Here is a 14,567-nt window from a genome sequence, read left to right as displayed (position 1 = left end):
CAGGGGTTATGATACACTGACCTTAACCAATTTGCAAGCCTGAGCCCAGTAGCTTGTTAAGAGTATTATTCTGCTCTGATGAGAATTATACTGTTCCTCTAAATGAATTTCACATGCCAATGCCTTGGCATTTATTTTCCCTCTGTGAGCAGAACTCTTTCTTCCTTTTCATATATTTATGCTTAGTAATCAGTCTCTATTTGATGATTTTAGGTAGTTAAGACTGTATTTATGTTGCTGGGTTTTAAACATTACACAGACCACAACCATCACCAGACTATTAATTGTAAATAATTATTCTTGTTTGTTTTTTCACCTGAAGAAGTGTAAAAAGCTGCTTCACTACTGAGAGGAAACCAAGTATTTACAGAATTCTGTCATAGTTTGGTCATTTCAGGAACACTTGACCTCAGGGGTGTTTTTCCTGTCATATTATAGATCTTCTTGTCCTAAAAAATAATACAGTGACAAGTATATGGGGTCTTGAAATATTTTTTAAGCAACTGATGCAAGTTTTCAGAAAGTAAATCTCTGACATGTTTGTGGATAATTTGTCACTGTGTGTAAATGCATTCTAGTACAGTCCTTAGCTAAATATAAACAGTTTTTCTACACAGTAAAAACTGAAAAAAGTATGGAAAACTCTATTAAATGGAATGCATGGAACACGTACAGTGTGTAACACAGAATGAAAGAAGAGCTGCAACCCTCAGAGCCTCTCCTTCATCCTCCCAGACCTGATGTGTTAGCTGTAATCACAGGAGTATGTTATTGTTGCCCGTGGAGTCAGGGTAATGAATACAAGGCCCTGTTTTTAACTAATACTTGTATTTCTCAGGTTTACAGACAGCAGTAAATGATATAAACCTCCTTGCAGAAAGAACCTTAATCTCTTTCTAACCCTCAAGTATAAAAAAGCAGAAAATTGCTGGATGGTAAAATAACTGTGGCAGGGACCTCTACGGTCCAGTATTTTGTACTGCAAGAATCACTTCAGTAGGCATTAAGCAGTCATTAAACTGTAGGACAGAAGAAAGAGGAAAATTATGAAGTTCACAGATATTGCATCCTGCTTGGCTTATACAGGAAATAACAGAGTGTTTGAATGTGAGAACAACATTTTGCCAAATCTTATTCTTAGCAAAGATGAACTGCATTTGCCTAAATTTTAATAAATAAGAACTTTTGGTGTAAGGGAGACAAGAATTATTCAAGTTATAACCCCAGTGATTATACTTTACCAAACTATAAGCTACTCAAGAGCTGCCATTATAAAGTAGACAATCAAGACACTCCACCTATAGTTAGCCCAGAAAAAACCTATCAACGCTTTAGATTAAAGATAGTAACTCATGGGGAAAACAGATCTCCTTTGCCTTTTTCTGGTGCTAGAAAAAATGCCTAATAATTGGTCTGCGTTTCAGGTTGCAGGTGAGTTGAAGGTAGATTCTGTACACTTCCTCTCATTGGATAGGTAACGTTTCCTGTAGGTTCTCAGCAGCACAGTGGACAAAGCACTCATGGAAGTCTTGAGATTTAATACTTCCAGAACTTCTTTGAATTTTATGTCACTGAGACATTTTTGTAAATTTTATCCACATTCTTTAGAAGTCTATTTTATCTTGGCTTAATACCCCAAATGTACAAATATCTACTGCATGCTTTGGAATTTTCCTTAACAACAGTTTAGAAAATTAATATTGAAAGATACTATTTTTTCTGCAAAATTTGAATGCTGATATGCTCTAAAAAGATGCTGAGTAGCAGCTGTGTGATTATTGTTGCCAAACACACACTTAAACTGTTCATTCTAACTGATTGTGTCTTCACATTGGAATTGATTTACTCCCCTCAAACAAGTGGTCTTTCAGTACACAATTCTACCGGTATTCATTTAGGATTTTAGGCCTGTCATGTTTCATATTTCTACCTAGATTAAAATTTGTCAATGCACTGCAGATGTGTAATACTGTTTTTTTCCTGGAAAGCACTGTTCTACCAGTAAAATCTCATGCCAGCATAGATGCTCCATAAGAAATGCTTTTTTAAAAAAAAAGTAATTATTTCTTACATCATGCAATAATGAATAGATTCTATGCTAAAAGTTTTGGGGTGTGTTACAAATCTGATCAAATTCATGAGTCTTACCTGGAAAAACATGGATTCACTGACTCTACACTGTGCATTTTCCATCCTCAAGATACTCTGAAGAACAGATATAAAATGAGCATACTAAAACAATGCTCTTTTTTGGAGCATCTCTTTTTTAAAGAAGAGTGTCCATTCTCTTCTACAGTTTAGTTGAAGTAAGCTACAGTAATCTCTGCAGAAAAGAACAGAGAGAGCCAAAGAAGGCTAGGTACTGGGGATTTGTTTCTCATATCTGACACTGTTGTTACAGATTCTCTCTACAGATGTCTAGAAAGCAGGACTTAAACTTAAAAAGTAAGTTAAGGAGTTCTATTTAAAACAAAAACTGAAGTGCTGCTTTGTGCATCCGGACATTTACTCATGTGCCTAGGTGCAAAGATTTGAGAAAAGAGAAGTATGAATTAGTGTTTCAATTTCCATTTATTTATGGGCAATCTGAATTTTCAGTACAATTTGTACTGAAGCAATGCCTCTTCTGAATAGACTTGGCCAGCTCTTGAAAAGCTCAGAAGGTTACAAGTAATTCTTGGGAGATTTATAAATATTCATTAAAAGTGCTTTGTTGTCCGTTTTGCTCTAGCTGAATTCAAGGATATATGTGGGAATATTCCTGGCTTCACTTTTGACATTCATACTGGGAAAGCTGTTGGTAAGTTTCACTAAATTCATATTAACTTAAAACTGTTTTGCATAATGTTGTTGAAGCTCCATAATTGTACCAAAATGAACATGTCATTTAATAAAATCCTGCTTTTATTGTGAAGTTACAGTGGTGACATAAATTGTGAGACCAATTTTTGTGTAAAGTATTTCTGATTTACATTTTTTGATTTCTACATTTTGTTATGATCTTTTTGCTCACCATCCATCCTAGTTCACAGGTTTGAGTCTTAGCTGATAAGAGAAAAGGTTTTGGCTTCAAACATGTTCTGAGACTTACCTTCACCTTTGTAACAGTTCTGTATCTTTTCTGATTATTTGAATAACTCAGTTTTTATTACCTCCTGAACTTCACATAGTTTATTTTCTCTCATAATGAACATACATTTAGGTTTATATCCTGTATGCAATTTCTGTAGATTAAAAGGAACTTATCAGCTCAATTTTAAGCACAGTGAAACTGAGAATCTAAGCAGTATGTAAAGCCATGAAGTACCTTTGACTAGCTCATCTCACTTACAGACATTGATGAATGTAAGGAAATCCCGGGAATCTGTGCAAATGGTGTTTGCATCAATCAGATTGGCAGCTTCCGCTGTGAATGCCCCACTGGATTCAGCTACAATGACCTACTCTTGGTCTGTGAAGGTGATTTGAAATGACGTTATTTTCTACTTAGCTTCCATAAGCATGTTTATCTTGAAGGGAAGCATTTAATTCACATGTTTCTTCCATAATCTGAGACAGATTGTGAGAATTTTTTTTGTAGGACTCAAATCTATAAATCAGTGTGTGACTTGTCTTTTAATACATACACAAATGCACTTAATAGAATTTGTAGTAGTTTAGTGTCAAGCAATTCAGTGATTCCTAGATAGGTTATAAAGGAAATGCTTTTATTCTGTTGTATTCTATTTTATTTTGTTTTAGTGAGGAAATTTCATTCTTGTTCTTAAAACTCTCCAACAAAATTTTCCCTTATTTTTCTGTCTTGTGTCTGTTTTTCGACAGTTTTGTAGATAGGAATATTCATAGAAGCTAGTAGTGAAATATTGTCCTAAAGTCAATAGGAGTTTTATCATTGATATTCAAGGGGCTTGTGCTGACATAGGCACCTTAAAAAGCTAACAAACTGTGCCACTTACTGTTTTTGTTCAAAAGCAAAGATGAACATATTTTAATACAACAATTAATTTAGTTAGCCAAGTATTTAAAATTACAACGCCCGCTTCAATGTGTAGTAAGTTGGATTTGTAGAATCTGTCTTCATCCAAAATGTTCATTGTGGATGAAATTGCATTGATTCTGCTTTTCATTTGCATTTTTGGCACAGGAGACTGAAGGTCAGAATAGTTGTCCTTTGTTGAAGAACACATGATTAATCTTTTATAAGACAGACAATACAGTCTAAATTCCAGGCAGAAGTGCATGCCTCATAGTTTCTGATGTCTGAACCATGACTTTTGGTATTTCAGATATTGATGAATGCAGCAATGGAGACAATCTCTGTCAGAGAAATGCAGACTGTATAAACAGTCCTGGAAGTTACCGCTGTGAATGTGCTGCTGGTTTTAAACTTTCACCCAATGGCGCCTGTGTTGGTAAGAAATCAACTGACTTTTCTTGTCTGTTTGGATCTGTTTGTCGCTAACCAGTGGTATGTGCATGACTCTCAAAGTGTAAAAGCACTATTTTCTGTTGCCTTTCATATGCTGCTGTTTGGATTTTACTTTATAGCACTGTTTCCCTGTAGAAGGAGAGAAAAGACAGGGTAAAATTTTTAAAGCACATTCTTGATGTATCAACCAAATCCTAACAGTAGTTTTGACCTCAAGGTGTATAGGCAAGAAGTTCCTATAAAATGAAGTTTTGTTATTAATCTATTTTAGTTATGGATAATTTTGAGTCTGTTTATAATAATAATAATAACAGATTGTAAAAACATGTTTGTTTAAAATGAATGAATAATAAAAGTCAATGTGTACCATCTGGCTTATGTTTTGTTATAGATCGCAATGAATGTCTGGAAATTCCAAATGTTTGCAGTCATGGTTTATGTGTGGACATGCAAGGAAGTTACCAGTGCGTATGTCACAATGGTTTTAAGGCATCTCAAGACCAGACTATGTGCATGGGTATGGAAAGAAAAAATCTTTTGTATGTGGTTTGTTTGGTTCTGTTCTTTTGGTTTGCTTTTTTTTAAAAAAAGAGGAAGTGAGTCTAAATCTGGAGATTATAGTGACATTAGAAGACTGATTCGTACATTTTTGGGTTTTTGTGAATAAAGGCTATGAAGTTGTCCTTGGAGTGGATGTATTAGTTAGAGGAAAAAAAAATCACAGTATTCTCAGAGGTATGCAACTTGTAACTGAAAAGCATGTTAAGCCCATCTTCACAAAAATACATCATAGTAGGTTATCTGAGTGAGAACTTTGTAGGAGATATCACAGAATGATGTAATTTAGAGATGTTAAAAAAGACAGATTTTTCCATTATTTGGAAATTCATTAAGTTCATATTTCATTGAAAAAACAGACTCCCACTGTTAATGTAATGTAAATCTATACTCATATTAAAATGATGACAATAGAGATGATAGAAGAAATAAGAAGATTGCAAAATAAGAGTGTTTTTCTTGTTCTATTAGCGTTTTGTAATCGGTTCTACAGGGTTTTAAAAAGAAAAGGTTTTGCATTTGTGAATTCAGTTCTCTTTGAGAAAAATAGCCAAAAAAACATATTGGTTTTTGAAATGATGGACATCCAAATGTCAGTTCTAAGAAATCAAGAAGTTCAATGTCTTCTATAGCATAGGTGTATTCCAATTTGAACTTTAAACAGACATTTTAAATCTATTCACATTATATTACATATTTATGTATGCCTTTACTGTTCTCATATTAGGGCTAAATCGTATTTGTATAAAGCACCTGAGGAAGATGTTTGGGAAAGTGACTTGGGATAATACTGCAAAATTTTGAGAGCCTGATTACTTAAAGCCATAAGTTAGATCATTTCAAAAGCAATTCTAAAAATGTATTAAATAGAAAGCTAGATAAGGACTGCTTATGGGAGTGATACATATGACAAAACATTTACCGTCTGTAAATAAATAAAATGTTTCAGAAAGTCCAAAAGAGCTAGGAGAAAAAGATCTAAATACATTCCAGCTGTCCATGAATCTTCAGAAATTACTGAAACACACAGCAGGAAACATTGCATTTTAGTATCTTTTTAAAAATTAATGTTTCCAAGAGTTTGTAAGCAGTCTGCATAATTCTGGATGTAGTAGTGACATATTTACGTATGAAAATTGTCATGTGAATAATGACATAAAATTCCTTGATTAAGAGTTTTAACAGGTTTTTATGAGCTTAAGAGTGAATATGTGCGTAAAACTCAAGATAGTTCCAGGGCTGTGATGCACAGTCCTTTTTACTAAGTTCTGATCACTAGTGTTCATTAAGGAATTACGAAATGTTAGTGTGGAGAAGAAAAAGACAGAATTTTTTGATTCTGCACAGGCACTTCTATCTTTGCACGTAACAATATCCTTTATTTTAAAATACATTTTAAAAATGTATCATGTAAGACTCTGAACTGAGATTTAGAATATTGTCACTCTGCAAGTATAACACATTAACACATACCTGAGAAAATCAGTTCCCACATGCCATTTTGTTTTTTCTCTTTGCAGATGTTGATGAATGTGAACGCCATCCATGTGGAAATGGAACTTGTAAAAACACAGTTGGATCATATAACTGCCTGTGTTACCCAGGATTTGAATTAACTCATAATAATGATTGTATAGGTAAGTTATATAATCCAAACCTTATTTTCATTGCTACTGTCTTGATATACCAAGGAGCATGACATAGAGCTGAAACTGTAAACAGAAGACAGGTCAGTGTGGTAAGAAAGTTAATTGAGTGCAGTAACTGATACTGTTACCAGCCCTAGAGGTTAATCGTTACTATCATTTTTTAAAGTCATTGACAATATGTTTTACTGGACAGCTTGACATAATATAAACCCTAACTCTCTGGAGCACTGGGTCAGCCTTACTGTTCACTAACATTATAAATGCATCTCTCACCTCCATTAGGTTTCCTGGATGGTTACAGCACAGGTCCTTGACTGCTGGCACAGTCCATAGGCACCATTGTTAATAAGCGTCTATTGACCGATGTTGCCTTATGAATTTAGAATAATGTATTTATTTCAACATATTATTTGACCATTGCATGCAATATGAAGTAGGAAGTGGACCAGCACTAAGAAAGCCAATACATCTAATCCACCAAATCTGCTCTCCTAAAATGAACTCTGCTTGCAGAGAATTTATACAGGCATTGTTATTTCCTGTTCCCTAAAGCACAGGACACCAGAATATGGGATGGATTTGGACAATTAAAATTCCTGGGTACTTGTGGTAAAGCACATAAAATCTTCCTGGTAGGAAGAACAGCCACATAGGTCTCTGGAGATCCTTTCACTTGTGTGGAGTGTAATGCAGAAGAGTGGAAGGCTATACCTTCCTTTCTGCTACAGACAAAGACAGCACAAAGTCTTCTGGTTTCTGTGTGGTTCAGGAGAGAACTGAAACATCTCAAATAAATATTTTAAGTCTTTTCCTTGTTCAGGAAAGAGAAAATTAAAAACTGGGTTGAGAAGAGTCTGCTGTCAAAAAGTGGCACTAGTTGCCAAGGAGGTTCTTTCCCTTGGATATGAAGCTGCCAATCTAATGCCAGGAGCACCCAGCACCTCTGCTCCTAGTTGTGCCTTCAAGGAGGCCAAAGAAGCCTGAGCTGCCTCAGAGACTTGGCCTTTGTTAGCACTCCCGTTGACACCTGGACAGGCTCAGGCCTTTATTCCAAACTATCTCAGACGTTCAAAAGAAATTTAGCCCATCCCAATAGACCCCAAATACTTTGGAGATATTTCTGCTCCATGAACTGAAACACGGAAGAAATGCAGTGTGGAGTAAAGTAGTTGCAAAGGCACGGCTGGACGGGCTGAAGCAGATGGTACATCTTTTTTCAGCAGCTTCCGAAGATTGAAACTTTTTCAGTAAAACTGATGTTAGTCTTCATCATTCAAATTCAAGTACTGTAAAACAGTGTAGTTTGTTCTTACACCATGTTGCTTATCTGATCTCCTTTTCACTTATTTTGACACTTTCTGATCTGTATTTTTCCTTATGCAGTGCTCCTTTAAGCCACCATTATTAAAGTAACTCTACATGCTAGTAAACATTTTCAAACCTCATTTTCAGAACAATTATGAAGGAGAGAATCATCCTGCAGAAAGCAAATTATGTGTTCCAAAATTCAAAAAACGAAAAAGCAGGTTTTAGAAGGAAACTTGAGCACACATAAATCCAGATAAAATCCAGAACCCTCCATGTAACATCATCTTTTCTATGTCTGAAATTAGAATCATATAGTCACTTGGCAGTAATAGTATGTCTCCAGATGCAGTAGCTAAGATAATGCTGCAAGTTTGAAAATCATAATATCCTATAAAAAGAGAGTGTTGTTTAAATAGAAAATACAGCTCAATGCACTTGAGTAAGGGTTTCTTTCCACTGTCTGTCAGCTGTTCTTGTATTGCTCCAAGATGTGGCTTTCCCACAGAACTGCAACTTGAGTATGTTTATAACATAATGTATATACTGTACTGGGAATCACCTCTCACTTCTGGGAGTTTGTTTTGTATGTTTTTTACAGATATCGATGAGTGCAGTTCGTTCTTTGGTCAGGTGTGCAGAAACGGACGGTGTTTCAATGAAATTGGTTCCTTCAAATGTTTATGTAATGAAGGATATGAACTTACTCTAGATGGCAAGAATTGCATTGGTATGTATGATGTGGAGATCATGAAGTAGTGATGAGTTGAAATAACCAAATTATTAGCTTCCATCTAGAGAGAAGCACTACAGTCTGAGTATCTAAGTAGACAAAAATCCAAGACAGCAACTGTAATGAAAAAGGAGTAGAAGTAACTGGGTTTTGGAATACCTGTTCATCTTCAAGAATTTAAATGGCTTAGAAAAAGAAAATTAGAAAAGAACTCTACATTCTTTTTCATGAACAAACATGTTTTGCCACCATAAGAATTACATGATTGTAAACTTTTGTTAATTCCATCTTTTGCAAAGATACTAACGAGTGTGTGGCACTACCCGGTTCATGCTCACCTGGGACCTGTCAAAATTTGGAAGGATCATTCAGATGTATCTGTCCACCAGGATATGAAGTAAAAAGTGAAAGTTGTATTGGTAAGGCAAGTTATGATTGTTGCTTCTGAACATTTTAACTATTAGAAAAAGTATCTGTTTCTAGTTTGGTGGAAAGGAGTTGTAAAGCCTCATGTCTGTGAATGTTTCCCAACTTAAAATCATGGTCACAGGGAGTAAATAAGTGGGAAAAGTCTTCAGGAAGAGGTTTTAAAAATGGAAGGCAAGATATTTTGTACTGTTTTGTACCATATTTTGTACTTTAACCTCTTCATTAATGTAAGCAAAAACATTTACGTTCTTAAAAAGTGATATTTTATCTTTCTTTTGCTTTCGTTTTGAAAAAAAATATTCATAAACCAAAGCAACCTATGTACATTTACATAATATTTACAGAAAGGTAATTATGAACAATCAATGCATGAACTAAGATTCTGGTTTCAGAGAGCTGTGAAGTTTAAAAATCTGGATAAAATTTCTTCTGATGTTTTTTATAATGTCTCTCAAGTGCTGACATTGAAGGGGGAGGAAGATAGTACAAGAGACCTTTAATCTGTTTGCACATTCTTGTTCAATCATGTATGTTGTTTAAAGCCTTAAATAGCATTAATGATGTTAATTAATGAAAGGAATTAACGTTTGGGAGAAAATGAGAAGTAAATCCAAGTTACAGCTTCATTCTGCAGCAAAGCACAGGACTCCTGTTATTAACTATGCAGGCTTTTAATTTCTGCATAGTTGGAGGACAGAGTAAGCACCTGTCTCTCTACTGTGTCTATATTAAGAAATCTGATTTTCAACTTAAATAACTGAAGTTAGCTGTTGTGACATCTCTGACACAGCAACAGATGGGCTGCTTGTCTTTGTATAGACTGACAAAAACACTGCTGAGAACATAAAGATTTGGACTATAGGCACCTAATTTGTGTCAATGCAGGAACCAGATCACAGGAACCTTTTTGAATTTTTGTCATGAACAATAGAGTGCATTTTGTGAGCCTCAGAGTTCTCTCATCCTTGTATCATGCCACTACAGTCAGCTTGCCTGCCAGCTTTGTTGTTTCTTTTTGCACAGCCTTCGGGTGAATGAGCCAGTCCTCTCAGTGTCACTGATTACACCAAACTGGGAGGACTGGCTGATTCCCCAGAGGCTGTGCTGCCATTCAGTGGGATCTCAACCAGCTTGAGAGGTGGGCAGAGAGGAACCTCATGAGGTTCAACAAGGACAAGTGCAGAGTCCTGCATCTGGGAAGGAACAACCCCCTGCACCGGTACTGGCTGGGGGTCGAACAGCTGGAGAGCAGCTCTGCAGAGAGAGACCTGGGAGTCCTGGTTGATAATCAACTGAACGTGAGCCAGCAATGTGCCCTTGTGGCCAAGAAGACCAATGACATCCTGGGATGCATCAAGAAGAGTGTGGCCAGTAGGTCAAGGGAGGTTCTTCCTCTCCTCTGCCCTGGTGGGGCCTCATCTGGAGTCCTGTGCCCAGTTCTGGGCTCCTCAGCTCAAGAGGGACAGGGAAGTGCTGGAGAGAGTCCAGCGCAGGGCCACCAAGATGATCAGGGGAATGGAACATCTTTCATATGAGGAAAGGCTGCAGGAACTGGGGCTGTTTAGTCTGGAGAAGAGGAGACTGAGGGGGGATCTTGGGACATCCCTTTTTTCTGTTGTATCTAACAACAGGACAAGGGATAATGGGATGAGGCTGAAATACAAAAAGTTCCATTTAAATACAAGAAAAAAACTATTTCACTGTGAGGGTGAGGGAGCCCTGGCACAGGCTGCCCAGAGGGGTTATGGAGTTTCCTTCCTTGGAGGTCTTCAAGACCCAGCTGGACATGTTCCTATGCGACCTGATGTAGATGAACCTGCTTCTGCAGGGGAGTTGGACTAGATGATCTCTAAAGGTCCCTTCCAACCCCTACCATTCTATGATTCTATGCAGCTGCTGTTTCCATATTAGCAATTATATTTTAGATGAATTCAAGTCACCTATAGTTGTAAAATCATTGATTTAAAATTAAAGCTTTTGAGCTTCCAGAAGTATGACTGTTTATGACCACTTTATTGTCTTCACAGAATCTCTTGATGTTTTTGACAGCCAAACAGATTTTTTCCCCAAATGACTAAAAGGGACTTAATTGCATTCTTTTTATTCATTCTGTCATATGTCCAGAAAATTTACAGCTAAAGTTCCTACACAATGTCTAGATAATCCCACACAATTGTACTGATATTGTGATTAATATTATGACAGCTCTTGCAACGCATGTTCCCCGTTACTTTCTATTGATCTTATATACAAACAGCGTTATAAGAATTCATTGCTTCTCTCTGTAATATGAAGATTGGCAGTGACTAGATTACTTTTTGAGCTCAGGATGATTGTAAGAACAGATCGGAGTGACAGAAAAATCCTTGGTTTTCACCTACCCATTTAATAGATTTTCTTTCATTTTATGGTAATGAAGGGGAGAGGACTCACCTTGTTCATTATGACCACTTCCACTTATCCCAAGTCATTCATTAGAGTAATAATCAGTACTTTAAACCAGCGGATTTTCCATCCCAGTACTGCAGGTGAATTACTGAGCTTTGTATATTAGCAACTGCCATGCTAGGTAGGAATTAATTACCCTTTTTTTCCCCTGAATTAAGCTGACTTAAAATGCTTCATATAGTAAGATCCTGTTCATGGGAAGCTTCTGCAGAGTCTGATCGTATGCCAGATTACAGTGATTTGTTCATGTGCTATGCTGAACATTAACTTCTGAAACCAGGTAATAGTTCTCAGAAGGAATGTCACAGACTGATAGATATAACTGAATATGTAATCTTCGGTCTCCCTCTACTGATAAGTTGTTAAATCACAGAATAGTAGGGATTGGAGGGGACTCCTAGAGATGATGTAGTACAATCCCTCTGCTAAAGCAGGTTCACCTCAGTCAAGTTGCAGGGGAACACCTCCAGGTAGGTTTTTAAAGCCTCCAGACAAAGAGACTCCACACCCTCCCTGTGCAGCTGTTCCAGGGCTCCCTCACCCTTACAGGAATGACGAGTTTTGTGAAAAAAAGACCACCTTTAATTACAAAGAACACCCAACATACAGATTTTTTTAAGTTCATCTTTGGATATTTTATGTTTACAGAATAATATTTTTCTTACCAGAAATACATCATCTGTTCTATTCATAAAGCATTTATTTAATGTCTGTGTTATAAATATGGCAAAAGGAGAGAATGGTATTGGGAGTGTAAAGTGTATGCCAGTGAAAAAATCTGTTTTGAAAGAGTTAGTAGAATCTTCAGGCTGTTTTATCTCTTGGGGACCTTACCGAAGGAGCATCTCCTGCTGAAGTTAGTCAAATAAATAATCAGTATTTCTTAACCAAGAATTCACAGCCAATGGGATTACAGTGAACCCTTTCTGTCTCTATTTACAGATATTGATGAGTGTAATGAGGATCCCAACATCTGTCTCTTCGGCTCTTGTACAAACACCGCAGGAGGTTTCCAGTGCATCTGTCCTACAGGTTTTGTACTGTCTGATAATGGACGCAGGTGTTTTGGTAAGTTTTTGATTAAGGAATACAATAAATTATTCTAACAGATAATAGCTACTCTGTAGAATCAGTTGCTTCCAAACTGTGTCATAATGAGTGCTGGAAAATGCATTCAGAATGGTGAAGGCCCACTGTTACTCCTTTCAGTGTTAGACTGTCACCAGCTAACCAGGTAGGAGCTGCTAGCTTCACATAACTATATTTTCTTTCATAGATACTCGTCAGAGCTTCTGTTTCACAAACTTTGAGAATGGGAAATGCTCAGTGCCAAAGGCTTTCAACACCACAAAAGCAAAGTGTTGCTGCAGTAAAATGCCGGGAGAAGGTTGGGGTCATCCTTGTGAGCTCTGTCCGAAGGAAGAAGAAGGTACACATCAAGATTTTTTAAAAAAGCCTTTTTAGGTGGGGGAAAAGGAAGAGCACATTTGTATTGTACCTTTTGCATTATTAGGAGAGATTTTTTTTACATTCTCTATGACCTTTTCTAGAACTGTTTTCAGGTCAACAAAAGGAATAAAGTTAAATAGAAAAAACCACAGGAAAGATAAATGCCGAGTTCTTGGCTTTACTCTCTAGGGAAATGAAATACTAACTTCCATCTACAGATCTACCTTGCTTTAGGTAAAAGAAAATAGCAAACAGTGCCAAGAATCTCTGAATTCATCAACAGCTTTCAGTTCTTGGTTTTCTCCAAGTGCAGGAAAGGGAAGGCACCAGGCACAAGCACACAGAAGCACAATGAGTTTTAGTGCTGCTTCTTCTACCTGGACACAGTGTTACTTTTGCATCACAGACGTGTAATGACCATGATTTAAAAGGTCAGCAGTTTAGAAAAGTGTGATGTGAAAGATTTTTGATAGGCTTTGTCCATTTGTCATGGTTCTCTCTTTTTTTTTAAACAAAACATACCTGTTTTCATACCTCTGTTCAGTTGCTTTTCAGGACCTATGTCCTTATGGCCATGGAACTATTCCTGGAATTGATGACACTCGTGAAGGTAGGTATTCCCTTTCCTGATAAATAAAAAATACAAGTTTATACTTATATTATAGTATGTGATGGCTTACTCTCCACAGCTCCAGCTGACAAGAGGCTGACCTTTACTAAACCTGGACCATTACAGTATGGTAGTTAAAAGATTGCCTTTGAAATTGCGTGGCTAGAGACAAACAGAATAAGGCTCTTAGTCTTTTCTAAGTGTTCTTTTAAGGCTTGACAGAGAAACACATAATCTAAGTGTTTGCTAATACCTGCTCTGCTTTGTAGATGTCAATGAATGCCTTGAAAGCCCCGGGATTTGCTCAAATGGTCACTGCATCAACACCGACGGGTCGTTCCGCTGTGAGTGCGCCATGGGCTACAACTTGGATTTCACTGGAGTGCATTGCATCGGTGCGTCTGTGTTTCATACATTACAAGAATTATAATACTTGAGTTTAAAATACAATTGGGAATGTGTCCCAGTTCTCTTCAGTTCGCTTTTATTCATCATGTGCAGATACTGATGAATGTTCAATCGGCAACCCATGTGGAAATGGTACATGCACTAATGTGATTGGCAGTTTCGAGTGCAACTGTCACGAAGGTTTTGAGCCAGGCCCAATGATGAATTGTGAAGGTAACTTGTCCTCTTTATGTTTTTTCCTTTATTTTTTTACTAGTCCTCATTATTCAAATTATTTTATTAACCAATTTCTCTACTTGAAATACATCATTGAAAAAGAAGTCCTGAATTGATTTAAGCAGCGTTTTTAGTTTATCATAGGATTTCATAAACTGCATGTTGTCGTATGGTACTTTATTAAAATGTATATTGGGAAGGGCAGGGAGAGTAACTCCTGAGCTCTGAAAATAGCCTCATAAACAGTAGGATTAACCATGGCAAAAATGCCTGAATTTGCAGTGTCTTTCTTAAGTGAGCTAGAGCACTTGTTACTGTAACTGTGATGAGTGG

At 36.7% G+C, this 14,567-nt stretch overlaps 1 protein-coding gene across 1 annotated transcript in view; it reads left to right on the top strand.

The window, feature by feature from the left end:
* The window catches only part of FBN2 (fibrillin 2), a 151,749-nt gene that overhangs the window by 121,748 nt on the left and 15,434 nt on the right, over positions 1-14,567 (top strand). The window contains exons 42-53 of the mRNA XM_062016448.1: positions 2,732-2,800; positions 3,334-3,459; positions 4,287-4,412; positions 4,821-4,946; positions 6,508-6,624; positions 8,543-8,671; positions 8,974-9,093; positions 12,494-12,619; positions 12,828-12,980; positions 13,545-13,610; positions 13,880-14,005; positions 14,112-14,231. Of these exons, the coding sequence (XP_061872432.1) occupies positions 2,732-2,800; positions 3,334-3,459; positions 4,287-4,412; positions 4,821-4,946; positions 6,508-6,624; positions 8,543-8,671; positions 8,974-9,093; positions 12,494-12,619; positions 12,828-12,980; positions 13,545-13,610; positions 13,880-14,005; positions 14,112-14,231 (1,404 nt within the window). The remainder of the gene's footprint in view (positions 1-2,731; positions 2,801-3,333; positions 3,460-4,286; positions 4,413-4,820; positions 4,947-6,507; positions 6,625-8,542; positions 8,672-8,973; positions 9,094-12,493; positions 12,620-12,827; positions 12,981-13,544; positions 13,611-13,879; positions 14,006-14,111; positions 14,232-14,567) is intronic.

Source organism: Colius striatus, chromosome 30 (genome assembly GCF_028858725.1).
Source record: "Colius striatus isolate bColStr4 chromosome 30, bColStr4.1.hap1, whole genome shotgun sequence".
NCBI classification, from domain to species: domain Eukaryota; kingdom Metazoa; phylum Chordata; class Aves; order Coliiformes; family Coliidae; genus Colius; species Colius striatus.
The sequence above is the reverse complement of the archived record's forward strand: the minus strand, read 5'-3'. Positions and strand labels throughout refer to the sequence as shown.